The sequence below is a fragment of the Mastomys coucha genome, unplaced genomic scaffold (genome assembly GCF_008632895.1).
Source record: "Mastomys coucha isolate ucsf_1 unplaced genomic scaffold, UCSF_Mcou_1 pScaffold14, whole genome shotgun sequence".
Classification (NCBI taxonomy): Eukaryota; Metazoa; Chordata; class Mammalia; order Rodentia; family Muridae; genus Mastomys; species Mastomys coucha.
In genome coordinates, this window is record NW_022196896.1 from 53,572,007 (window position 1) to 53,598,049 (window position 26,043).

General features: G+C 39.8%; 1 protein-coding gene across 1 annotated transcript in view; it reads left to right on the top strand.

Moving 5' to 3' along the window:
• The window catches only part of Lmbrd1 (LMBR1 domain containing 1), a 74,242-nt gene that overhangs the window by 34,089 nt on the left and 14,110 nt on the right, over positions 1 to 26,043 (top strand). Inside the window, exons 8-13 of the mRNA XM_031367066.1 lie at positions 6,993 to 7,118; positions 10,718 to 10,870; positions 21,871 to 21,935; positions 22,257 to 22,359; positions 22,846 to 22,950; positions 24,935 to 25,084. Coding sequence (XP_031222926.1) covers positions 6,993 to 7,118; positions 10,718 to 10,870; positions 21,871 to 21,935; positions 22,257 to 22,359; positions 22,846 to 22,950; positions 24,935 to 25,084 — 702 coding nt within the window. The remainder of the gene's footprint in view (positions 1 to 6,992; positions 7,119 to 10,717; positions 10,871 to 21,870; positions 21,936 to 22,256; positions 22,360 to 22,845; positions 22,951 to 24,934; positions 25,085 to 26,043) is intronic.

The following is a 26,043-nucleotide window of genomic DNA, read 5'->3' on the forward strand; positions in this document are numbered from 1 at the left end:
TACAGACTGCTCTGTGGTTTGGTGAAATTAAAACCATGCTCAGTGCTCTTTCTTACCCCACTCCGCACCCTCCCCCGCCCCTACAAGCTCTATAAGCAGCATTTAAAGTATCTGGAGGCCTTGGAGATTCTTGATTCTTATAAAGTTGAAAAATACTGTTCTTTTGGAAACATTTCTGCATGGCTTTCTTTAAGTATAAGAGAAGTGGGCTATTGTATAATAACAGAATCGAGTTATGCTCCATGCTCGTTTATGTGTTATCACATATGTAATGAAAAGACCTTGGGCTGGCTAGATTGCTTAGTGAAGGTGCCTGCCACCAAGACTCACATTCTGAGTTTGATCTCTAGAACCCACTTAGTGGAGAAAACCAACTACTACTAGTTATCCACATGCATGTCCACACACACACACACACACACACAGCATGCATTGTAATATCTTGAGGACTTTATTTAGGTATTAGTTTTATTATTCATTTTCAGTTGTCTGCATTTTAATGTATGAGTATGTAAGTCTGCCATGTGCTATGGGGGGGGTACCTGTCTGTCACACAGAATGTGTTTATAGCATATTGTTTGTTCTTTAAAAAGAAGTGACAAATTATAAACCAATCAGGAGTGAGATTTGGGGCTCCAGTTTCTGTTCTCTGGCTGGTCTGCCACGCTAATTTTGAGTTTGTTTCTTAATCTTCTCAAGTCTGTGCCCTCTAGGTGAATAGAAAGGTTTCGCAGGTGTGAAGTTCATCAGGTATTGTTTATAGAAGTGCTTTGGTAATTACAGGGAACTGAAGTAAGCAGTGGATGAAAGATTAGTCAGGAGAAACAAATGGACAAGAGAGAGAACCAACCTACAATGGCACATGCGAAAACTGAAAGGGGGAGACTCATCCTGTTTGCAGTCAGCTACACTGTTATGGCTTCTTAAGATGCCAGACTTCTGAGTCAGGCGGGAGCCTTGGTCAATCTCAGCAGCAGTGTTCCATAACCTTGTTGTTGTGTTGTTCTGGTTCCTGGTTTAGTTTCTGTGTGCAGTTGTGAGTAGAGTCCAGGAAACATGCACACAGTGAGGTGCACTACAGAAAGACTTCTGACTCAGGAAGCCGAATCATTTACACGGAGGGCAGACATGGCCGCCTTTGTCCCAAAGAAAGATGCTGCCTGTATCTGCCTAGGCTATTTGCTATACCTGTGTCCTTAAAAAGGTACTACTGGAAGGGAGGGAGGCGAGGAGAAAACTCAGTGAAGTCACCATGACCATTTGAAAGATGCTTCCAACGTGAACAATGCTACGGAGCAGAGGATATTGTGAAGAATTCATTACTTTTGTATTGATGCCTTGCTTGCATGTATATGCATTTGTGTGCTGGTGCCTGCAGAGGCCAGAAGAGGGAGCCAGATCCCCTGGAACTAGAGTTGTAGATGACTGTGAGCTGCTGTGTGGGTGCTGGGAATCGGACAGGGGTCCTCTGCAAATGCAGCCAGTGTTCTCTTCTGCTGAGCCATCTCTCCAACCCATGGAGAAGTATTTTTAACTAATGTGTTGTATTGTTCAACTTTGAACTTTTTCATTTGATCATTTAAACCAAATGATCATTTTGAATTGAGATAGTCTTAAAGCACTTTCTCTCAAGTACAGAGGAGCAACCTTAAAGATACTGATAAAATAACCAGAAGAACTCATACTAAGATTGGGAGGCAAAGGTCACAGAGCTGCTGCTGACTAGAAAGAAAAGGCCTGCCTAAGTCCCACAGCCAAGGAAGAGAGTTCAGCAGGTGGCTTTAAACTGCCTAGGAGTTAAAGCTTTCCTTTAAGCTGAGCATACAGTAGCATGGAGAGGCTTACTGTGGAGCTCTGATTCAAAATCTCCTAACCTACTTCATCATCTCACTCTTTATGAAATTTCTTCCGAAATTCGGTGTGATGGTTTAACTAAACAGGAAGTCTGAGAGTCCGTCAGCTGACTGCTTCTGAAATAGTCATTGTTAACTGGTTAAATATTTAGTTTTATATAAACCAAACTGCAATTTCTGCTGCTTTCTTCTCTCTGTGAAAGTAAAAACTTGCACAAGGCAATTATATCATGAGGAGTGAGGAAATGAATTATTCAAGGATGTGCAAGTCAGACATGTATTCATAAGTGATGGGTAGTTGCAATTGGGAGGAAGCAGAAAGAATAAATATCATTTAAATAGTACCAAAAATATGCTTGAAGTCCGGTGTGATAATATTTCACACCTAACCCAGGGCTTGGCTCATTGTATTACTGATGTTGACAGTGGGAAGGAGAGCGTGTACAGCTGAGCCAAGTGCCTGAGTGCATCTATAATGTCTGCTTTCTGATCATGGTCTTCGGTGATAGAAATGGGCCCATGGTTCCTTAATGCTATTAAAATCTAATCAGAAAGGGACACAGCTCCTTTGAAAATTAATCAAAAAGCAACCATTTGTAGATGACTGCCTTCATGTATATAGGTGATTAATATTACTAATGATTATATTTGTTTACAATTGGGCTATAAGGTTTTTCCAGCTTCATTATGGAAAAGCTTAAGAATTTGTCTTTTGTGAAGTATAGTGTGAAAGGAGGCATGGAAGATATTCATAAAGGTAGAAGGGATTTAATTTTAACTGAAGTACCAAAAGTGGGACATTAAGATTTAGAGAACTTTGACCCTGAATCTAAAGAATCAACTAAGTAGAAATTATGTCTTGTCTTAGTGTATAGCTAATTTTTTATATTAAAATTATTGCCATTTCCATACCAATCAAGTGTCTTTTTTATATATAGTATATATTGTGTAGTTTAGAAACTAGTTGATCGTTTAAATTCCACTTCCCTTTTGACATGGTACTGTCTTAAGCATTAGCTATGTAATCTCATGCTCAGTTTTAGAAAAATGACAAACTATTTGAATCTGCTTATTTTTTTTTTAAGATTTATTTATTTATTTTATGTAAGTACACTGTAGCTGTCTTCAGATACCCCAGAAGAGGGCATCAGATCTCATTACAGATGGTTGTGAGCCACCATGTGGTTGCTGGGATTTGAACTCATGATCTTGGGAAGAGTAGTCAGAGCTCTTAATCGTTGAGCCATCTCTCCAGCCCTGAATCTGCTTATTTAAGCCTAAGTTGAAAGGGATCTGCTACCTTTCATGGTAAATGAAAGGTAAAATGAAACCTCTGGGGATACATACCTATGCAGATATTGTAAATTTTCTTGGTGCCGCCAAGTGGGCAAGTGTTGAATGAAGATCTTTCTATATAAAATATGGCCAGTGGTATGCTTAGTGACAATGTTGCTAACTGCACACTCATCAGGGGAACATCAAAATGTCCTCCAAAGTTCTCATACATTGTAAGCATCTAGCATCCTGTTCTCTGTACATTTGCTATAGGTTAGTTATTAGTGGCCACTAGTTATTATATATTAGTTATTATATTTGTAGTAATAAATGTAGTACAATACTTTCTTTTATGCTATTGCCAACTAATAATTTACCATGTCTGGGACCTGCTTTGAAGCTGCTGACACCACCACTGTGTGAATTTTCATTGTTTTGTTGCTTTCTGTCTTCCCACGTGAAAGGTAATACTTAAGGAGAAAAATGAACACCTCCATATACCTAGGTAGAAATTGTGGAACAGCGTGTAAATGAGGCTCTCCCTTGTAAGAACACAGAACCTTCTACTGCTGCTCTGCAGCCAGCCAGCTGCAGTTTTGTTTATTGTCCTGGTGAATGTGAAGAGAGAGCTTTACTCTCTGTGCTTCTCTGTTCTCCTTCTCAGGTCCATGTGGATTGTTTGTCTCTGTGCCATGCTGTAAGACTAGCTTAGATATGCAAGTGGCAGGTACAGTCAGTATTTTATACCAGCAATGTGTGTAACTCAATGGAAGGTGACTGCTCTGAAGCTAGGACTGAGTTTGTGGCCATGCAGTGATGCTGCTGTGTCCTGGCCTCTGCCCTCTTGTCAGTGTCAGGACACAGTCTGACTTCCCTGATGTCAAACCTGAGAAAATGTATGTGTCTTTACGGGAAGGCTGGTGTGCTTGTGCAGTGAATTGATTCATTGATTGTAATATGCATGTCAGTGAATTAGAGGTTTTACAATGCATGGGGAATGTTTGCTTATTCTATATGTGCCTGTTGTTAAACCTTAGCAAAAATCAAAGATTTCTAAGTTGGAAACATCATTCTATAAGTAAGGGGGTAACATATAGAAAAATTTCCATCCTAAACTCATCAGTGAAATAAGATGAAAACATGTCTGAACTTTAAACATAATGTTTTTAAACATTTTGGTTGCAATTTATTCTTGGAAGCAAAACAAAACAGCAACAAAAATTGGAGGCAGTTAGGGCTAACCTAGAGAAGCATTTAAAACTCTTACTCTCATTAGAGTTGCCAGTTCCCTAGAAATCCACTGGAGGGCAGTAGTAAGCAATAAAAGTGGTTGTGTACATTTCCCCCTCCCAGAAGTACAAAGTTAAATTCAAAAGATTATTTAGAAACCTTAATATTTTAAAATATTTATCTCAAGCTTATTAAAACCTAAACATTATAGTTAATTTTCTTGATATTCATTGAAATGTAAATGTGCAATTTAGAAGTAAGCCAAAGTTGGCTAAGCAAGCCAGTGGTTATTGTCTTGTATTTACTACCTTCAGTGCGATTTCCAAGAGGTGGAGTATCCTGGTGTCCTCTTTAAACAGGTTGTCACCACACAAATATTTTTCTTTCCTAATTTACTTTACATGGAGCTACTGAGTAGTTAGTTCGCTTCAGCTCTTCTAATAAATACCTTGGTGTATGGAAGAAAATAATTCCCATGTTAATGAAGAGCTCTCTTGTCCTAAAGGTTTTTAATCAAGTATTATCTTCATAGGCAAATTATCAGCTTAGGAAATGTTCGTACAATAAGGACAGGAAAGAAAAGAGTTAGGCCCTTATCTGAACACATCAAACAGGCTCTGCTCTTGTGACTCCACATAGCCTAGAAGCCTGATTAGCCAAGACTGGCAGACCAATACTGTTAACCACACACTGTTATTTATTATAAGCGAGGCACATTTGCAAATCTGGGGAAGTTTCTCAGACATGGTGTAATTAAGCTGAGACTTGAAGTGCATTGAAGTTTTCTAATGAGGCAGGCAGGCAGGCGGTGGCATTCTGGGAGGGCACTGCATGTATTAAAGAACGCTTCACCCCAGCTTGAAGTGGGTCACTAGAGGGTTTTAAGTGTGGTGAGCAATTGGGGGACAGCTGAGGTTAACAAGGCAGTAGGGATGCAGGATGACTGCGAGAACAGTCAGTCAGCCTGGCCCACAGTAAACAATTAGTAAAACTCCTTTTTGAGACAGTTTTAAATGAGGTTCTCAAGATATATACATATGCACATGTACATATTATGTGTATATATATTATGTGTACATATATATATTAAGAATGGATAGATGAGTAGAAGCACTCTGGCTACAGCAGCTGTGGGCACTGTGTACCGTTCCCCTCCCTATCTCCTGCGTTAACCCTAGAAGCACTTTCCCTGAATCCTGTCCCGTGAGAGAATCTGAAAGCTTATTAATTAAAAGATAATAGTCTGATATGGGTATTGGAGCAAGAGCACTTTGGAGCAGCATTGAAGATGGATTTGGACTAAGTCAGACCATCAGAAGGGTCAGGAAAATGAATACACCCTGGATTTGGACAGTATATTGAATCCAGAGTATGTCACAGAAACTAATAAAAACAGTAGATTCCCAGTGAAGCAATACTGGAGTTAACATGCTAAAGAATTCACAGCTTTCCTGCACAGAATGGGGAACCAATCTCATGCCCCTCCCTAACTCCAGGGAAGGCTGAGTAAGGTGCCATGGTTGTGTAATTAGAAGAAATACAAAAAAGATCTTAGATGACAAGCTTGCATCTAGTCAGAGTCTGGATTCATCCACATTTGTCAGTATTTCTTTTTTTTTATTTAAACTTTTATTGCATTATGATGAGAAAAGTTACATGATTTCAATTTATCTAAATTTGTTAACATTTAAAAACATATTTTAATTAAGTAGAATTGAATCACATTCTTGTTTCCCTTTTGTACCACCGCTCCTCCCAGAGACCCCCCTTCAGTACCTACAATATCTTTTTTGTCATATTCCTTAAAATTTATAAAATATTATAACAATAAAAATAAGTATTATAAAAGTTGTTTGATATAAAACAGCAATCAATTTAACAGTCTTATGTACATGCTCGTCTACAGCAATAGTGAAAATACATTTTTCTGAATATAAATTTTAAATAACTCCAAACATATTAACTGTATACTTAAAAATAATACATCACTACTAGTATTTTCTTAGTCAGTATTTCTTAAGTACTTAAAGCTAGTGTGTCTTTGAATAGTGGCTACATAGCAAATGCCATTGAGTCTTACATTGATGGGTATAGTAAAACATTTGGGAATAGAATTTGGAACTGAATGGTCTGTTTATTTTCAATGTTGGAAGTTAATTGTTGAAATGTATTTGAAGATTAGTAAAAAGTTTGATTATTTGTATGTAGAATATTAAATGAACTATTTAGATAATTAGTCTTAGAATTAGTTATCAAATAGCAGGGGTATATTCTAGAGGTTTATTCTATGTAATTAGAGAAAATTCCAAAAGAATAATGTTGCTAGGTTTTGTATTAATTCATACTATAGTAACTTGATTAGTCTCGAGTTGTAACTTATCACTTTGATAGAGTCTGACTAATTTGTTTTAAAAACTTACCTGCACACGTGTAACTGGAGTAAAGAGAAGAATTCTGAGGCGGCCGAGCGCCTGCTGAGGGCCACAGGGCACGCTGCTTGATGACCAGCTGTCCTTGTTCACCAACGCCCACTTTCCAGTCATCACTCTGAAGGGACACCATTTTGAACCTGAAAATTGTGTATTAGATGTCTTGAGTAGCTCTGTTAAAACATTTTCATGCTATCCCTTTCAGGCGTATGGCATGTCGGCATTACCTTTAAACCTGATAAAAGGCACCAGAAGCACTGCCTACGAGCGCCTGGAGAACACTGAGGACATCGAGGAGGTGGAGCAGCACATCCAGACGATCCGGTCAAAGGTAGGTTTCGCTGGAAGCGTGCTCTCACCGTGCCTTTGTGGTCCTTCAGGATGCTCCTCTGCCATTGGCAGCCTAGAACCCTTCACATTGTTCAAATTATGTGCAACAAGTGCTTCAAGAATTACGTTTTGTTTTAATTTATTTTATTTTTTTATTTTCTGAGAATACATAGGATACTGGCAATTTGAGAGTTTCCGAGGGTATTTTAACAACTAAAAATAACCTGCTGCTTGCTTATGACCGTCTGCCATTTTATGTGTAATGTGTTTCTTTGCCTGTGTTGGAGTCAAATTTTGGGTATTAGTTGAGCAGTTTAAGGTTACATTTAATCATGTGTGAGATAAACACATTTCTAAAACATGGTAACAATTTCTCTTCTCATGTCTTCTTCAAATAACACAGACACAATTTTTTTTTAACAACTAGAAGGGCTTTTAACGTCAGTTGGACACATGCCATAGCACACATGGAGAAGGAAAAGACAAAGTAGGGGAGACAATTAACCTGGTTCACCTGGCGAGTTTTGGGGCTGACGTCAGGTCACCAGGCTTGACAGCAAGCGCCCTTACTCAATGAACTAAGCACCCGACAGGACCTGGAGCGGGTCGTGATTCAGAGAGTGGGGCTGCCTCTGTTCTCTGCGTGGGTCAACACAGAGCAAAGGGCTTCTCCCTTGTCCGTTTTCATTAAGTCCAAGGGCAGCATGCCCATGTGGTGGTACTGCCTGTGTTCAGGGGTAGGCTGATTTTCTTCAGTTAATTCTGGACTAGTCCTTGTAGACATACCCCAAAGTGCGTCTTATCAAGGCTATGCCTGCTTTCCTAATGCAGTAAATTCATGACGAAATTAATCATCAGAAGTCTAGCCTTTATAAACAGATACCCCAAGAGATCACCGTAACCCATAACACTGTACCCCTAAGTCACACTATAAAGTGCAGCTAGTCTATCTTTAAAAGTCCCTGGCATTTTAACAGTCCCAGTGCTGCTAAAATGCAAAGTCTTAGGGGTGGGGGTGTACTCTCTTCACCTGAGACCCGTAAAATAATAAAGTGAGCAGTTCCACCCTACAGTGCCATCGAGGGAACTTTCCCATTGCAGAACGGAAGAGCAGGGGGATACAGGGAAAGAGGACAAACACCAACCCAGAAGTTCCATGTTTGGCATCTAGAGCCCCTGGTGACATCATCTATGACAAGAGCTTGGGATGGCTCTGCTCTTCCTGTTCTGTCACTGGTGGCACATGTGGACTCCTTTGCTTCTCTTTTACTCTGTGTCTACAGCTTTCCCAGCAGATGGCTCACATTTCTGGCATTTCCAGTGTCCTGAGGTTTCCATTCCAATTTAGGCTTTACCTTCACAACTTCATGAATAGCCTGCTCAGGAGCTCTCTGCAGAAATAGTAACCCTGCTACATGTTCCCTGGGCTCCATGACTTTCTGAACCCTGCTGTAAGCCTCATAATCTACTCACTGATGCGTCTTAAGCATTTTCAGAACCACCATTATGAGTACAATACCTCCTCTGATGCCAGTTCAAGATACAGCCTAGTCCCCTGAACCGCATACATAGTGGCCTCTGTGTGTCTTTGTGACAGCCTAGAAAAACGCTGCCTTTGGTGACCGTTTCCAAGTCCCGAGGGAGCCATCCTGTCTTAGGGTTTCTATACCTGAACAAACGCCGTGACCAAGAAGTGAGCTGGAGAGGAAAGGGTTTATTCAGCTTACGCTTCCACATTGCTGTTCATCACCAAAGGAAGTGAGGACTGGAACTCAAGCAGGTCAGGGAGCAGGAGCTGATGCAGAGGCCATGGAGGGATGTTTCTTACTGGCTTGCTTCCCCTGGCTTGCTCAGCTTGCTTTCTTATGGAACCCCAAACTACCAGCCCAGAGATGGCACCACCCACATTGGGCCCTCCCCCCTTGATCACTAATTGAGAAAATGCCTTACAGCTGGATCTCATGGACGAATTCCCTCAAGGGAGTCTCCTTTCTCTGTGATAACTCCAGCTTGTATCAAGTTGACACACAAAAGCAGCCAGTCCACGTCCTTTCAGGCACCATCTTTTCAAGTTTGAAATATTACTTCTTGACCTTCTCAGCAGACAGAGACTTCCCTTCCAGCCCCTTTCTGGCCACTCAGTGAGAGCCCATGATTTCTCTGCAGCGGTGCTGATCTCACAAACACCTAAGGATGCGTGTGTGTACCCATCTTGCTCACAGCTTGGAGCTCCTCGTGCTCCTCTACTCCCCAGACTCTTCATCTTTCATATCTTTCTGTTCCATATGCTCAGCATGAATCTCAAGTTCATGTAGCCTGCCGTACCTTGAAGGATATGCTGTCTGCAGGAACATGAGTGGTCCTTGCTAGGTTCCTGTTAGAGTCACTGTTCCCTCTGAATCCTCTGGAACCCTGATGCTGCTGTCCAACATTGTGGCCTTCTGAACTCCCTCTGATAAGCTATGAAAAGGGGTGCTTGGTTTCAGGGGGCCTGGTGCCACTGTGAAGACACATTTCTAACCATGAGAGGCTCCTTGGAAAGGGTTTTCTGCTATTATCTTCATTTTGTTCTTTCAAACTGAGTCTACAGTGGCATGTGCGGGAGATTGTGTGTTTTGTACTATAACAGGAACAGTATGGGCATCCTCCTGTATTGGTGTTTTTGCATTTTTAAAATAGAGACCCAAGTAAATATTTGTTCTTCTGCTGTAAAAGCAGGCATGTTCTTCATCCTTTCTGGGTTTGTTTTTATGGGATGCTTTTATGAGTCATTAAGTTCACATATTTTTTTTACTTAAAATATTTTTATTAGATATTTTCTTTATTTACATGTCATATGATTTCTCCTTTCCCAGTTTCCCCTCCAAAAAAAAAAAAAAAAACCCAAAAAACAACAAGAACAAACCACTGTTCCCTCCCTCCTCCCCATCACTACCCCACCTTCTCCTGCTTACTGGCCCTGGTATTCCCCTACACTGGGGCACAGAACCCTCACAGGGCCAAGGGCCTCTGCTGTTGATGACCAACTTGGCCATCTTCTACTATACATATGCTGCTGGAGCCATCAGTCCCACCATGTGTACTCCTTGGTTAGTGGTTTAGTCCCTGGGAGCTCTGAGGGAACTAGTTAGTTCATATTGTTCATCCTTAGGACCTGTAAACCCTTCAGCTCTTTTGGTCCTTTCTCTAACTCCTTCATTGGGGACCCTGTACTCAGTTCAATGGATGGCTGTGAGCCTCTACATCTGTGTTAGTCAGGTACTGTCAGAGCCTCTCAGGAGATAGCTTTATCAGGATGGAGTGCCCTTCCTTCAGTCTCTGCTCCATAGTTAGTCTCTGCAACTCCTTCCAATGCTCACATATCTTTAGCACTTATCAGGAATACTGCAGAAGCACATCAGGCAGGTCCATCTCAACACAGACCTCGGCCAGGCTGTGTCTACTAAATGGCAGTGTCCATTGTTTAAATTGTATGTTCGCCTGCGGAGTGTCCAACCATACAAAGGCTGCTTGATCTGCTAAATCTGTGAGTTTTTTGTTAAGACTTTAATGATTTGGAAGGAGGAAAGGAAAAACTTGATTTTGTTCTATTGTTTGTAGAGCAAAGATGGTCGACCTTTGCCAGCGAGGGATAGACGTGCCTTAAAGCAATGTGAAGAAAGATTAAGAACGCTTAGGAAAAGAGAGCGGCACTTGGAATTCATTGAAAACAGCTGGTGGACGAAATTTTGTGGTGCCCTGCGCCCCCTGAAGGTAAATGGAGTTTTATAAAATGATTCTGTGAAATCTTTTGCAAGCCCTCTGTAGCACCTCTCAGAGAGATGGGTCTCCCTGGGCAGCATTGCCCACGGCACTCTAGAGCATGGACTTTGGAGCTGAAGTAGCCAAGGATGAGTGACAGCTCTGGGACTGGTAGTCTGAACAAGGCCTGTAACCATCAGAGCCACTTACTCCTGTGCAGTGTGTCATTAGGAATGCAAAGGGAAGGAAGGGAGAGGAACCTAAGACGCTCAGAACATACTCTGCAGGTCTGTGCTCATGCTGTATGTGGGAAACCGGGGACACATAGCAGGACTCAGGAACCTGCCCCCAAGTCACAGCTTAGCTCGTTAGATGAGTGTCTAGAAGAACACTACGCTCTGTTCATGAACGGGAAACCATTACTTTCTCTATTTTAGAGTCTGTCATTTGCCAGCCTTCTAGTCTTGCCACTACGGCACTTGAATTTTGGAACCAGAATTTAAGTACCTAGGGCAATGATGGCAACTCAGACTATAAAGTAACTGACAGTGTGAGCTGCAGAACCAGCCTTACCTCTTCTGCGACTGGGGAGCTTTCTGATGGCAGACATGGGTATAAGGTAATATTCAAGTTGTAATTTATGCTGTGCATTGCCTAGATTGACTGGAAATGAAGTTAGTCAGGAAGGTAGAAAACAGGTTGGCCTAAACCTTAAGAAAAATGTTTTAGATTGGGGTTGGGTGACATATGCCTCCAGTCTCTATATTTGGTAGGCTGGAACTATAGGCTTGTGAGTTTCAAGGCCAGCCTGAGCCACGTGATGACACTGTCTCAAAAACACAAAATAGAATAACATTTCAGAGAATGCCATAAAAGATGGATTAGACAGGTTGAATCTTGTTATTACTTTACCTACTACTTTAACACCTTTAGACATTTAAAAACTGAGGATATATTGTCCATTGAATCAGTTAGTTTTTCTAGGTGGTCAGCTTTATAAGCATCTCTTGGAATGCTTGTTAGTATACGTGCATGGTGCTGGGGCTCTTTCAGGGGCTCATGCAAGGTAAGCAAGTGCTCTACCGTTGAGCAGTGTGCTTGGCCCAGAGTGAACTCCTTAAAGACCCCGGCCTGGTCCTTGTCTCCAAGGTGATTGATTGTGTCCTACCCCAAATCTTAACTCTAGTGCTAAAGTCTTGTCATATCTAATGAATACTTACAAGGTAATGCAATCTCTGTCATCAGCTGCCTTGGTTTAAGTATGTCTTATTTCACTGAAGTATATTTCACATATGCTTAGGAAAATCTTTAAATCAGTTATTAAGTATACAGATTGATTTTGCCAAATATAACTATGTGAATGCATAGAGTACCCACATATGTCTCTAAATGTTCTCTGTCCCCTGCTCCCTATGGTAGAGACCACACTTTAAGCTTTCAAGAATTTCATGAAATATAGAAATGGCTGCTTTGCCACGGCACAGTTTTGTTTATGTTGTCTGTTTCGTGTGAGTGTGCGCCACAGTTGTAGAAGCACTCCTGGAGACCAGAGGAGGGCCTTGGATCTACTAGACTGGGGATCACAGTGCTGTGAGCCGCCCAGTATGGGTGCTGGGAAGCAGTCTCTGAACGTGCAGAAGCATTCTTAACCACTGAGCCACCTCTCCAGTCCCCCAAAGTGTTTTTATATCCCTCCATGTTCAGTGAATGCAGTTTATTCTGCCTTACTGCTAAGTAGTATTCTGATTTATGCAAATTGCAATTTGCATATCTTGGTTATTTCCATTTTGAGACTAAATCTTTGTGCAAGTATGAACTTTCATTCATTGTTTTTTCTTAAATACCCTGAAGTAGAGATGTGGAGCCTAATGTTTAGTGCCCAACTTTGTGAGAAACTGCCCAAGGTTTTTTTTTTTTTTTCTTTTACAATAGTTACACTGGTTTTATTCATTTAATAGTGAGTTATCAATTGCTCCATGTCCATGTCCCTCTTATATAATATGTTTGAGCATTGCTCTACTACGGGATGGTAGCAGCTTGTGCTTTGATTCATTCGATTTATCTGCTGGGTAATGGTATTGTTTTATGTGGCAGCTGTTTAGTTGTAGGTCTTGTATAAACTGCCTGTGAATCTCTTGACCATTGTCTAAGTCAGCGTTTTCTCCTTACATAGCAGTTTCAGTGGCATATTGTACTTATGTGTGGAGACTTCTTAGTACATATTGCAGTATAGAATCATCAGATTGGATATTTCTACTAAGACTTATTATATAAATTCACTCAGCATTCTATGTCAAGGACTTTGTCAAATATATTCATTGCTAATATCACATTGCAATTTGTGCTTTTTATTTTAACATTATTATTCAAGCAAATGCTGCTTATAATTTTGTGAAATCCAATTTTATTTACCATTTGTGCTATGTTTCTAGAAATCTTCATCTCCCCTAAGGTAGTTTTCTCCTACATTCTCAGGATTTTTAGTTTAATCTCACCTTTAGGATTGTGGTCTGCATTGAGTTAATTTTGTGACTTATCTTGTTACCCATCCATTCCAGCACAGTTTGTGTCAAGACTTCCCTTCCTCCTTGAACTTGGGCAGCTCCCTCGCTCTCTTGGCATACCTCCCCAGTGTTTCCAAGCTCTGCCCCTCTGCCCAGTGGTCTGTGTGTCCCTGGCAGAGGCTTCATTACAGGAACTCTGTAGTCAGGCGTGAAGTTGGGCAGAGGTCCTTCCAATTTTATCTTCCTTTTCAGAGTTATCTTGATTGTGACAGATCATTTCCATCTAGAGTTTAGAATCAGTTCATAATCCTCTAAGACACCTGTTGAAATGTCTACTTAGGATTATTCTGGATTTACAAGATCTATAAGTAATTTGGGGAGAGCTGATATTTTAACATTACTGAGTTTTCTAGTTTGGGAACTGTTTATTTAATCTTATATTTCTCTGTCAGTGTTTATTATATTCACTATAGTAGTTGAAAAACATCTTGAAAAAATGCTTCTGCATCCTTTTATATTCTGTTGAAAATTATATTGCTGATTTCAATTTTCAGTGTTTATTACTCATCTGTAAAATTTAAGAATTTACCTTCTTGCAACCTGGCTTGCCTGTCAATTCTTACAGCTTTATTGTAGATCCTTAAAAATTTTTGTTCTTGATTGTGTTAGCAACTAAAAGACAGGTTGCTTATTCCCTTCTACAAGTGTCCCCCACAGATAATTATTAGAGGCTTAGTATCTGACTCTGGCGCCCCTGAGAGATGAGATCTTTCAAACTTAGGATCAGTCTTGCCATCAGGAGTGTGCCTGGAGGGGGAGGGTAGGACCCAGCACTGTCCACCTCCTACCCTCTGTGAGGTGAGCACCTTACTTGCTTGCCTGGGATACATTGCCTTGCCGTACTCAAAAGCATAAGGCCAGCTGACCATGAACCAAGACTCTGATTAAAACTGAGTCAAAATAAACCATTCTCCCTTAAAAGCTTGCTATGATGATCGACGATAGACTGAAATATGGTGACCAAAGGATTTCCGGTCGTTAGCTTTTCCCCTGTTCCAGTTTCCTGCCCCAGACCTCTAATACAGTTGACTTGACATTTATTCCTATTTGTTATATAAATGTGTCATTCCTGAATAGTGATTGGACTTCTTACCAATATTCTGCTCATTACCTACAAGTAAGACAGGCTTACCTGAAGGAAATCCCTGGGGGATAGACTGTTTTATTTTTTAAATAATTTAATATAAATACAAGGAGATAAATACTTCCCTTTTTCTTTAAGTGAGATCTGAAAGTCATTAGTGATCCCTTTGATGTTTTGTCTATGGTTGGTATAATTCAGAAGTAGAAAACTACCTTTTGCTTAGTGTTTCTTAAACCTTAAGCATCAAAGTTAGCCTTGATGAAGGTCTTAATAGGTTGATTCACCCATCTGTGCACACTGTATGCAGAAATTGACTTAAAAGGTCCAATAATTTATTTATGTGTTTTATTTGTTTGTTTTGAGTTAGGTACTCACTATATAGTCCTGGCTGGCACTGAACTCACTGTACATCAGTCTGTAGCTGAACTTACAGGATTCCACGAGCCACTCTCTCAAGTTTTGGGAGCATGAACCACCGTGCTAAAGTTACATTCTATCTGAAAATTTGGTGCCAGTATTGCCTATTGCTCTATTCTGTAATCCTTGTTTTTATCATTATATACACATATATACACACACACACACACATATACACACATACACACACATACACATACACACACACAGAAACAGAGAAAGATAGAGAGAGAGGGAGAGAGAGGGAGAGAGAGAGAGAGAGAGAGAGAAAGAGAGAGAGAGAAATTCAGAAATATTTTCTGTCCTTCCCCCTCAAATATTGCCTTTTCTCCTATAAAGACACCTGTTGATCTTGTGGTTTTTCATGTCCGTCCTCTCCCCGGGATATGGAAAGTGTGATGACTCTGAGCACAAGCTTTACAGTTAGTTAGTGCTGGGTTCTGTCCTTGCTCTGCACCCTATTCGCTATGTAATAACTTGTTCCTTCCTCTTTCTTAACCTGTTGTCTTCTCTTTAGAATGAAGTCATAAATTTATTTTTTTTATGAGAACTAAATAATGTGATTTATGCCCATACACCTGTTGTTTCTGATGCTCAAGTTTATATATATAAACTTTTCAACTCTTAAAATACGACAGTGGAACTAAAGACAACTGTACTGAGACAAATTTAAAAAGTAAATACTCAATTCAGATAAGTTAGAGGCTCCTTTAGCCAGAATCTATATATAGTAGCAATATTTTTCTAACCAAACATGCATCCATTGTTCATCAGTACTTGGAAAAATTATTTTCTGGAGGAGGAGGGGACCACTCTTGAAGCTCTCACAAATTCACTGGCCTGAGTTACCTAGATCCATTTATTTAAATATTATTTGAGGTTTCTTGTTATTCCCGTACAGAGTTATAATGTTACCAGTGACATCACATATTTTTAATGTTCACTTGTGCTTGCTTTCTGTGCTCTAAAGTTTACCATCTTAAGTATGTGTCTAGTAATTAAACAATCCATTATTCTGTACAATATCACCTACTCTTTCCCCAGCTTATTTCCCAGACAAAACTACCCTGCCCATTAAAAACAGGCAGTTCCTGATGAATGCTATTCTATTTCTTCTTTGTCTTAGAGTTTACCTACTATTCTAGGTATGTAAAGCAAAGAGTATGAGAAGTGTGTTATATATACATGAAGACATTGTTAATGCTTAATTCACCAATAATATCAACAAGTGCGGCTAGACCCAGTCCACAATTAGAATAATTTTTAAATTTTACCAGAAAGCAAGATCCAGCTATATGTTATTTAAAAGAGATGTACTTAAAACAGAAATGACTGAAAAAGAGGAGTCTTTTTCAAAATGACTGAAAATAAGGAGGTCCTCAGAGACAAACAAGCAGAAACCATGGGGAAACAGAAAGTGATCCTCATATTTGTCAAAGTCAGATTCCAGGACTGTGCCTAAGAGAGCAAATGATAGCTGAAAACAGCTTCTCCTTCAGAAAGCAAGGAGAACTGCTCAGAGAACTGTACTGAGAGGAGACAGCTTTGGGGGTCTGCCACTGCCTAACTGGAGGACCATTTAGGTATAGAGTAATGGTATTCACAGTGTACATAGTAGCAGTAATGATGATAACTCAGTGAATAAAATATTAATCTGGAGAGATGGTTCAGTGGTTAAGAGCACTGACTGCTCTTCCAGAGGTCCTGAGTTCAATTCCCAGCAACCCTATGGTGGCTCACAACCATCTGTAGTAAGATCTGATGTCCTCTTCTGGTATGTCTGAAGACAGCTACAGTGTACTCATATAAATAAAATAAACCTTTAAAAAATATATAGCAATTTATGACTCTTGATGTGAGTAAATAAGTTGAATAAAACAAAGCTCATTAAACAAAGAAATTAGAAAAACCCAGGATAGTTAGAAAGCAAGATTTGGTAAGTAACACATACTTTGCCCAGGGAAGAGACATTAATAGCTACTTGAAATTAAAGGCAAAACTTTGCTGAGAATCAAATTTTACATGTTCTTAGTTATAGAAGGGGAAATGACACTTTGACAGTGGAGAAACCTCATTAATTGTTGGGCAAATAGACCTGATCATGCCTCCTTATATGATACATTCACAGGACTCTCTCTGCCATTTCTGGAAAAAAAAAAAAATGCTCATGAGAAATAGACCATTTAACTTGAAGGGCATTCTATAAAATAATTGCCCTGGTTGCAAAATGTCAAGGTTATGTACATGGGGGGTGGGTAATTAGGATTTGATCCAAACTGAAGGTTACTAAAGTTGAATAAGCACTGTGTGAGCCTGGGTTGCATCCAGACTAGAAAAGATTGCTTTTCGGGAATTGACATGAGCAACATGAGCTCAGTTCAGATTCTGCTAAGGTCATAGCGATCTTAATTTCCTGATTCTGATGATGGAATTGTAGTTTTGTTTAAACACTGTTGCTGTTGAGACGTAGGTACCAAGAAGTGTTTTATCCATCACTAATCCTCAAGCCAGTCGTTCAGTATGTATATATAGCAAAAATAATAAAGCACGATAAGATGCAACTCTTAGAGAATCTGGCTGACGTGCATTAAGGGTAGTCGGCAGCACCACTTGCTTCCACCCACACACCACCTTTCCTAAAATTGTGACCATGTACGTGCAGCGGAGGCAGAGGCCAGGAGAGGAATTTTATGGTTAGGGGTCACTACAACATGAGGTACTAACTATATTAAAGGATTGCAACATTAGGAAGTTGAGAACCATTGTCCTAAAGGTTCCACCTCTCAAACTGTCACTTGGAGTGAGGACTTCAGCATACAAATCCGGAAGGAGGGAGTGTATTTGCATTTACAACAGAACAGCATATGCATCTAAGTAGTCTAAGTCCTTAGGTGAAATGCACTATGAAGTTCAGAATTTTTCATTTTTACACACACACACACACACACACACACACACACACACACACATCTCTTATGAGTCCTTTACCTGTTTTATTTCTCTTTTGATTTATTCTTCATAGTAAGTGCATGTCTATGATTTTTTACATTTTTATGTACATAGGTGTTTTGCCTGCATGTATGTCTGCACACCATTAGCATGCATGAATCATGAAGGTCATAAGAGAACATCACATCCCCTAGAACTGGAGGTACAGATGGTTCCGAGCCACCATGACAGTGCTGGAATGAAACCCTGGTGTTTGGGAAGAGCATCCAGTGCTCTGAACTGCAGAGCCATCTCTCCATCCCAGATTGTGTAAACTTATGTAGTACTTTGCATAATGAACAAGGGTCTTCTCCATGCCTGTCACACTCAGTACCACTCTACAGTTCTCTTGGCTTTCTCTAATTTGTCTTCATAGTCTTTAACACATGGAATCTGAAGGGATGAAGAGTCTCTTCTCTGCCTTGTCTTCTCTTATCTCAGGAGCTCCCTTTGGGGGACACTCCCTCCCGCCCCCCCTTACACACACACACACACACACACACACACACACACACACACGCGCGCGCACGCACGCACGCACGCACGCACGCACGCACACACGCACACACACAAATCTTATCCAGTGTGTGAGTATGGTATCTTTGACTCATTCCAATTGAAGTTTCTTGAGTATATAGGTTAATATTTCCATCCTGTTTGGGAACGCTTTGTGCTATCATTTCTTCAAATATTCTCCCTCTTTCATTAAATCCCACTGTTTTTATTAGTTAACTTTATGATTTCCCATATGCCTTTAAAACCGTTCATCCCTGTTATGCACGTTTCTTCTTTGTGTTCCTTGGTTTGGTGGAGCACTGTTCACTTTCTTTCTCTATAACGCTCCCTAGTGAGTTATCCTAGTGAACTTTTTATTTCCTTCTTTCTATTTTTCAGCTTCAAAATTTTAGTTCACTTTTTAATAAATAGCTTGTTTATATTTGTTGTGGTAGTTATTCTGGGAGGTTGTTATACCCCCTTGTTGCCTTAAAATATCTTTTCAGGGTTCCTATCCCACTTCAGACCATGTTGTTCACAGATAAAAGATTCAGAAATAAGAGATTTATAATACTTGTATAGACACTAGAGCTGGGAAGATATTTTGTGCTATTTTGTCTACTTTTCTGTGGTGAGCCACAAGCTGTCCCTTGCGGTGTTCCACTTGGACCCCCCTTCTCCATCAGCCCAGCCCTAATGGCCAAGCGCTCAGCTTTTGATCCACCTACCACTATGGCAACCTCCTCCTCCTCTCCCCTTTCGGCTCTCCTCTACCTGGGACTGCCAGCCTGGTAACTAAGAGCCCGCCTACCTCTGTCTACTGACCAATCACAGGCTCTAGCCTTTTATTGCCCAGTTAACTTAGGGAACAAGGTTTACACAAAGATAGGTAGTGTACTTGAGTGTTCACTTATCCTGGGCAAACAGGTCTTGGGGTACAGAAATTAGCATTTGAGTACAGAGCAGTACCAGACCAATCCCCATTATATCTTCATTGATACTGATATTTGCAGAAACAGTTTAATGTATTCATTTTATTTTTTAAAATGTTTTTAAACAAATATAAAGTTTTTGTCAATTCCAAAGTCTGGGCTTCCATAAGTGCTTATTAATTCTTTTATCTCCTTTGTGTTTACTATATCTTCTTGGTTTGATTTTATTCATGATTCTCCTTGCTCCCTCCTTCCTTTATTCCTGCCTACCCTCCCTTCCTCTCTTTTTTCCTTTCTTTGTTATCCTTGGGTTTTTATGAATTAATTCCACAAGGCCTTTATTCTTTGATCTGTGTTCACTCTAGCTCCTATCAATTAGTGTGTAGATTAATAACTAAGTTTTCTTAACCTCTTGCAACCCGAGAGATTCAGCCTCTGCTGGAGCATCTCTGTGTTCAGGTACAGTGCAGCAGCCAGCCGGCAGTCTCTGCTCTGCCTCGGCTGCACTTCCTGTGCAGACTCAAGCAGGAGTTTAGGCTTTCCCACATCTGTTCTGAGCACTTGCATTGCCCTGAGCATACACAGCTCCTTTTAGATTGCTAAGAAATGAGAACCTGAGACTCCCAACAGACTTCTCATTTCCTAGACCTTCTTTTAAAGATTTTTACTTAGTATATTTTTGTGCACTGTTCACTGACCCTTGAGGGCATGCAGTTCATAGATGGCTTGTCGCTGTTTGCAGCCGTCACAAAGGCTTTTAGCACTGTATGAACACCCATCCAGGTCAAGTACAGGCCACTTTATAAGTAGTTTTCTCGAGAACCACCAGTCAGGTCAAGTGGTGGCATTTTTCGGCAATGATGCTTTAAAGAGCTTTAGTCGACTTTCGCGTGCTGTGTTATCTCCAGACTGCTGGCCTCTTTGACTGTTTTCAGGATGACCATAGCATTAACGTGGGAGATTGGAGTTAGGGCAAGTTGAAGTTTGCTGTGTCCTACCCAGGTTCATCCATGTTTTTTTGAATTAATGGCTCCACATTGCTATCTGCTTTTGGTTCATCTCCATAATATGGAAAAAGTTGGTTCCAGTCGTTTGTGCTAGCACCTTTATGCCTCTGTGGGGAATATGTGCTTTAAAAGTTCTTACTCTGGGACATTTACTGGTGCCACATCTGCAACTTCATTTCCATATAGAAACTAGCATCTTGGCGAAAGTATAATCTATGGCTTCTAAGTCAACTAAGTCGATATACTCAGCACTGTTGTGATAGGTGCTTTACTCACTTTAGTTCCTGTATGCATGCAGGGTGGGGAGCGTCCCGGAGTCTTTAGACTCCTCGTATTCATTCTCTGATCTTCAGTAGCCCAATGCTCTACCTCATATGTACACTGAGAAAACTGCCGTGCTACTCACTGCAAGAGTTCTTGCCAGGGAAACCCTTTTCTAATAGTGATTCTCAGAGAGGCCCTGTCATGGAATGTTGCTCACAAAGATCTTCTTGACCCTCTCCTGCCGTCCTTCCATCTAATCAAGCCCCAAGGACAGACGGTTTGAACTGGAGAATTTCACAAAAGGCAAGCCTAACCCTCTCTTTCAAAATTGATTTCAGAAACTCATCTTGTTAGGGCAGGTAAAATCTTATGTTCCTATTCATGTCTTTTATTCCTGCCCCCCCTCCCCCCAGCATTCTGAAAGACACTTCGTATCATGTCAAAGGAAATTTCACATTCATCTCTTCCCATCAGTTCCATAGGAAAAGCCAAACAGAACTAGCCTATGCTTAGAACAAGGCCCTTTTCCTGTGGCCTTGCCAGCCCTCTACCTTGGCTCCGGTGTTCCTGAATTTGAACAAAACCAAAACAATGACAACAGGCCTCAAGGTTTTGCTGCCATAGATAGAATCCGTTTCTTTTTCATTTTTAAACAGTTATTTAGAAACTTACTTCCAATAGTTTGTTACCTGTTTTTATGTCCATCTCTAAAACAAGGTTCATATTGTAAGGTGTGAGAGTTCAAACACTTGATGTATTTGCCACAGAAACATCTTCTATGGCAGCACTTCTAGCTAGAAGGAATTTTGATTAATTACATAGACTTTTCTGGCTTGAGATCTGTTTACCACTGTGTGTGTGTATATATATATCTGTCTGCCTGCCTACCTGTCCTTCTGTCTGTGTCTGAGCATATGCATGCATGTATGTATGAGTGAAGTTACTTTTCTCTTTAATGTCCTTTTGGGTAATAGAATAGAATGTTTTTGATCAAATCAAAGTTTTCTTTGTTTACTTGTTAGTCAAGACTTTTAAAATGTTTTGTCTCTTTGCATATAATTTGTCTCTTTGCATACACTTTATTGAGAAAACAGTCTCACAGTGAAGTTTTCAGTATAAACGCAAGGACTATATACTAAATTAAATTATACCTTGTATTAGATCATTACTTTATGGCAACCATTTCTGTCAGTTTAAAGATTTTGTGCTTTTAGTATCAACATTGAGAGCTGTGTTCTAATGAATGTATTTTTCATTTTAGATTATTTGGGGAATATTTTTCATCCTAGTTGCGTTGCTGTTTGTAATTTCTCTCTTCCTGTCAAAGTAAGTACAGTAGACATACTTTCTAAAGTACTTAGATGAAGTCTTTGAAAACATACATTTTGGTGCTGAATTACATTAATGTAGCCTATTCTACCTGAAGTATTATACAACATTAACCCACAGAATCTCTAAAAGGTCTCATAATGGACAGTGTTTCCTTTTTACTTATTGCCAATCTTTGTGAAATACTGAAGCCAAGTTTAATTTGTTTCCCATGATTCAACAGAAGTAGCATGCTTAGGTTAAAACACTGTTCTTTCTAGATGGGCTGGAAATGTGATGGTGTAATGTAAATTCATTCTTCACAACTCTCTCTTTTAGTTTGGATAAAGCTCTTCATTCAGCGGGAATAGATTCAGGTTTCATCATCTTTGGAACTAACCTGAGCAATCCGTTGAACATGCTTTTGCCTTTGTTACAAACAGTAAGTAACATGTGATCGTACATTACATCCAAACACTGTGTTATCCTGTCCCATTAAAATCGTTATTATGCAAACTTACAAATGGCAGACATGCACTGAAGCACTGTGCTTTCTGCACTGGTGCTGGCTTATAGGTGGCTATATCTGTGTATTGGCACACTGCTGGTGTGGGATGCGCAGTGTTACCAAAGGTGAACTCTTCCACAAGTATTTGGGTTTCAGTTTTTACTTAAGGACTTACTTTATTTCAAAACAAAAGTATAATGTAATTTATTTTAGGATTTTTCCCCCCTTAGGGTGAAAACATGATAGTAGTTGGGGTTTGATGAAAATATTTTTCTTTTTAAGATTTTCCTATATTAGCCTAATCTTAAAGGGGATTAATATTTTAATTATTAAATGTAAATAATTGTTTCTGGCTATTTTGTTTAATTTCTAGAGCTTTTAAAGCTTGAGTATTAAATGTGATCTTCATCTTTTTTTCAGGTGTTCCCTCTTGATTACATTCTTATAACAATTATTATTATGTACTTTATTTTTACTTCAATGGCAGGAATTCGAAATATTGGCATTTGGTTCTTTTGGATTAGAGTAAGTATATGTTATTTTCTGGTTTTTGTTCCCATTACTTTGTACATCATTTCTCTTGTGGCAGTTTATTCTCTTTGTTGTTTTGTGTTTTATTTGAGAAAGAGCCTGTGTAGCCCAGATTGGCTCAAGTCTGCCATCTTCCTATCTTTGTCATTCTTCTGATAGGAGGATAGTGAGTACAACCAGAGCCAGCTTTGTATTTAGAATATACCACTTAGAGATTGGTAGAAAAAGTCATAGGAATACTAATGTTTTGCTTCATGTTAAGTCAAAGTGCTTTCTTTGTAGAAAAACTCCTTAGGTAGGAGTTTGTGTGTGTGTGTGTGTGTGTGTGTGTGTGTGTGTGTGTGTGTGTGTGTGTGTGTGTGTGTGTGTGTGTGTGTGTGTGTGTGTGTGTAAGAGAGAGAGAGGGGGGAGAGAGAGAAAGAGAGAGAGAGAAACGTGCGAGCATGCACACACACAGATATTTAGCAATGTTTGGAAACATTTTTTAGTTATAATTGCTGGGGACTGCTGTGGAAATCTAGTGGATAGGGATCAGTGATGCTCCTAATTAAACATGATGTAGCACACAGAGCAAAGACTAATCAAACTGGAAATGTCAGCACTGCTCAAGTGGAGAAACCATGGTAGAACGCGTGCTATCTGGCTTAGTGTTTGATTGCATTGGACATACAGTGACCACGGTGGACTCAGGAAAGTTCAAAGCTTTCCTGTCCTGTTAGGAGTTGGATGGCTGCTGTGAGCGCTCTGTAGCATGACTCCCCGTCTGTACATGGAAGCAGTCAAATGACCACAAAGGCCAGACTTGTCCCCTTTCCTTTTCCTGGATCACTGGAACATAATTATTGACCCCACACTTACGTCAGCTATAAGTAACCTAGGCATGATTTAGATAATAGAGTATTCAAGAGAGCCTGCATTGGCTCTGTGGAAACCCTACAGCCTTTCACACAGTGGAGACGAGTGGAGTATATGCAGAATTTGCTGTCACAGTGGACCCTGGGGCCTCCCTCTCAATACAAAAGACAGCTGTGAATACTGCTTATTTTTTTATATTCATCCTGAAATAATTATGAATTCTAAATCAAAGCTGAGTCAGATAGACATTGCTTCTAGATGTAAGTGAAGGAAAACCTGACAAATATGTATTTGAGCTACAGAAAACATTCTTGCTATGGAGGTTAAGTGCTTTGATAGTTGCAAGCATGAGGCCTGATGGGGCTGGGATCCTTCCTGATTCTCTCACTGGGAATATTTTATTATGTGACCACTCCTGGGCATAAGGGAATGTGGGAGATGTCCATCTCTAGGTGATGGTGTTATCATCTCCAGAACAGAAATCCTGGTAGCCTGTACTGTGCTGTTATCTGTGAAGTGGCTGGAAGCTGGTGCTTCAGTTACTAGAGTAAAAGTGGCTTCACCATTAAAATGGAGCAAGTAACATCATTTTTAAAATTACAATTAACACTTTAATTCCTCTTTACCTCAGCACAGATAAAAATGTCAATCTGTATAACCAGATTATCATAAATTTTCAAAACTGTTTTCAAAGCAGAATTTAGTATGAGTATATCATAACTACTTTATAGAAATTAATACTTCCATAAATTTGTCATATCTATGCTTATATGGTAATATAATAAAACCAGAACTGTATATATATTCTGAATACTTACAGTTTGAGTTCACAGTTGTTAGTTCTATAAATATCTGACAGAGATCACAGAGGAAGTCAGGCCGGGGATGTATAAGCTGGTGATCACTAGTGATCATGTTTATTTTACTTTATTCCGAAATATTTTAGTAGGATCCTTTGGACATAGGTGCCCTAACACTAAAAGCTTTACAGGAGAAACAAAGTGGCCCTTTTCTTCTTTTGTTCTCGCTACTCGTGTTGATTTTGGAGCAGTGGGACTATATCATTATGTCCACAGAAGTTTCAAAATATTGTGGGTGACACTTTGGCATTATTTTCCTTCAGTTATATAAAATCAGAAGAGGACGAACCAGGCCTCAGGCGCTCTTATTTCTCTGCATGATCCTTCTGCTCATTGTCCTTCATACCAGCTACATGATCTACAGTCTCGCTCCTCAGTATGTGATGTATGGAAGCCAGAATTACTTAATAGAAGTAAGTGCAGAATGTAAAATTTTGCTATATTTTAGAAATAATGATTAAAAAAAAGTAAAAATAAACTTAAAAAGAGCTTTAGAGATATTTAAAAAAACAAATTTTACTTATTAATTATTAAATTTATTTGTGACAAAACTGGCTTTTCAATATTTGTGAATATTTTATGTTTGTTTCATACTTTTTAAAATACCATAATTTCATTATAAATACTTATTAAGTGGGTCCTGTGACACTAAACTACTGTGCTTTTCCTCAGTAATTTATTGACTAAGACTCCAAATGCTTCTACAGAAATAGCAGCTTAAGTAATAACGTGTCTCCAAAAGTCATGAGAGCACGTCATGTTTGTATATCGCTGCTGTGACGTGGTGAGAGAGAGAGACTTCCTGGATAGTTTTACCTGGGAATATTTGGGATTCGTTTAAGCATGACAGATTCCTTGCTATATTTTTCTGTTTTTTTGATCGTTGCCTAAAAAAAATCAACTATGCTTTTTAGGTTTAATTGAGTAGCAAGTTTGGATTATTTTGGCCAAATTGGATTCAACGTTTGTCTAGCATATTCATTCTTATCTGCTGCTGTGATAAGACACCATGGCAGCACAGTGTATAAAAGGGGAGGGTTTATTTTGGCTTGTGGTTCCAGGTGTGGGCACAGGTGGTTTGTGCACAATGGCAAGGAACACGTGGCAGGCAGGCATGGATGCTTGTTATTTAGTGATAGACAGACAGACAGACAGACAGACAGACTGTGGAGCTGATGGAAGAGGAAGCAAGGAGGTACTGACATCACACCCTGATTTCAGCCACAAAGTAGAGAAGGATGGGAAGCCTTCTTACACTCAGAGCCCATCCCCTGCTGATTGTCTTCCTCAAGCAAGACCCCACCTTCTAACCTCCCCAAATCTCACCTTCAACTGAGGGCCAAATACTTGAATACTCAAAGTGGGGGGGGGG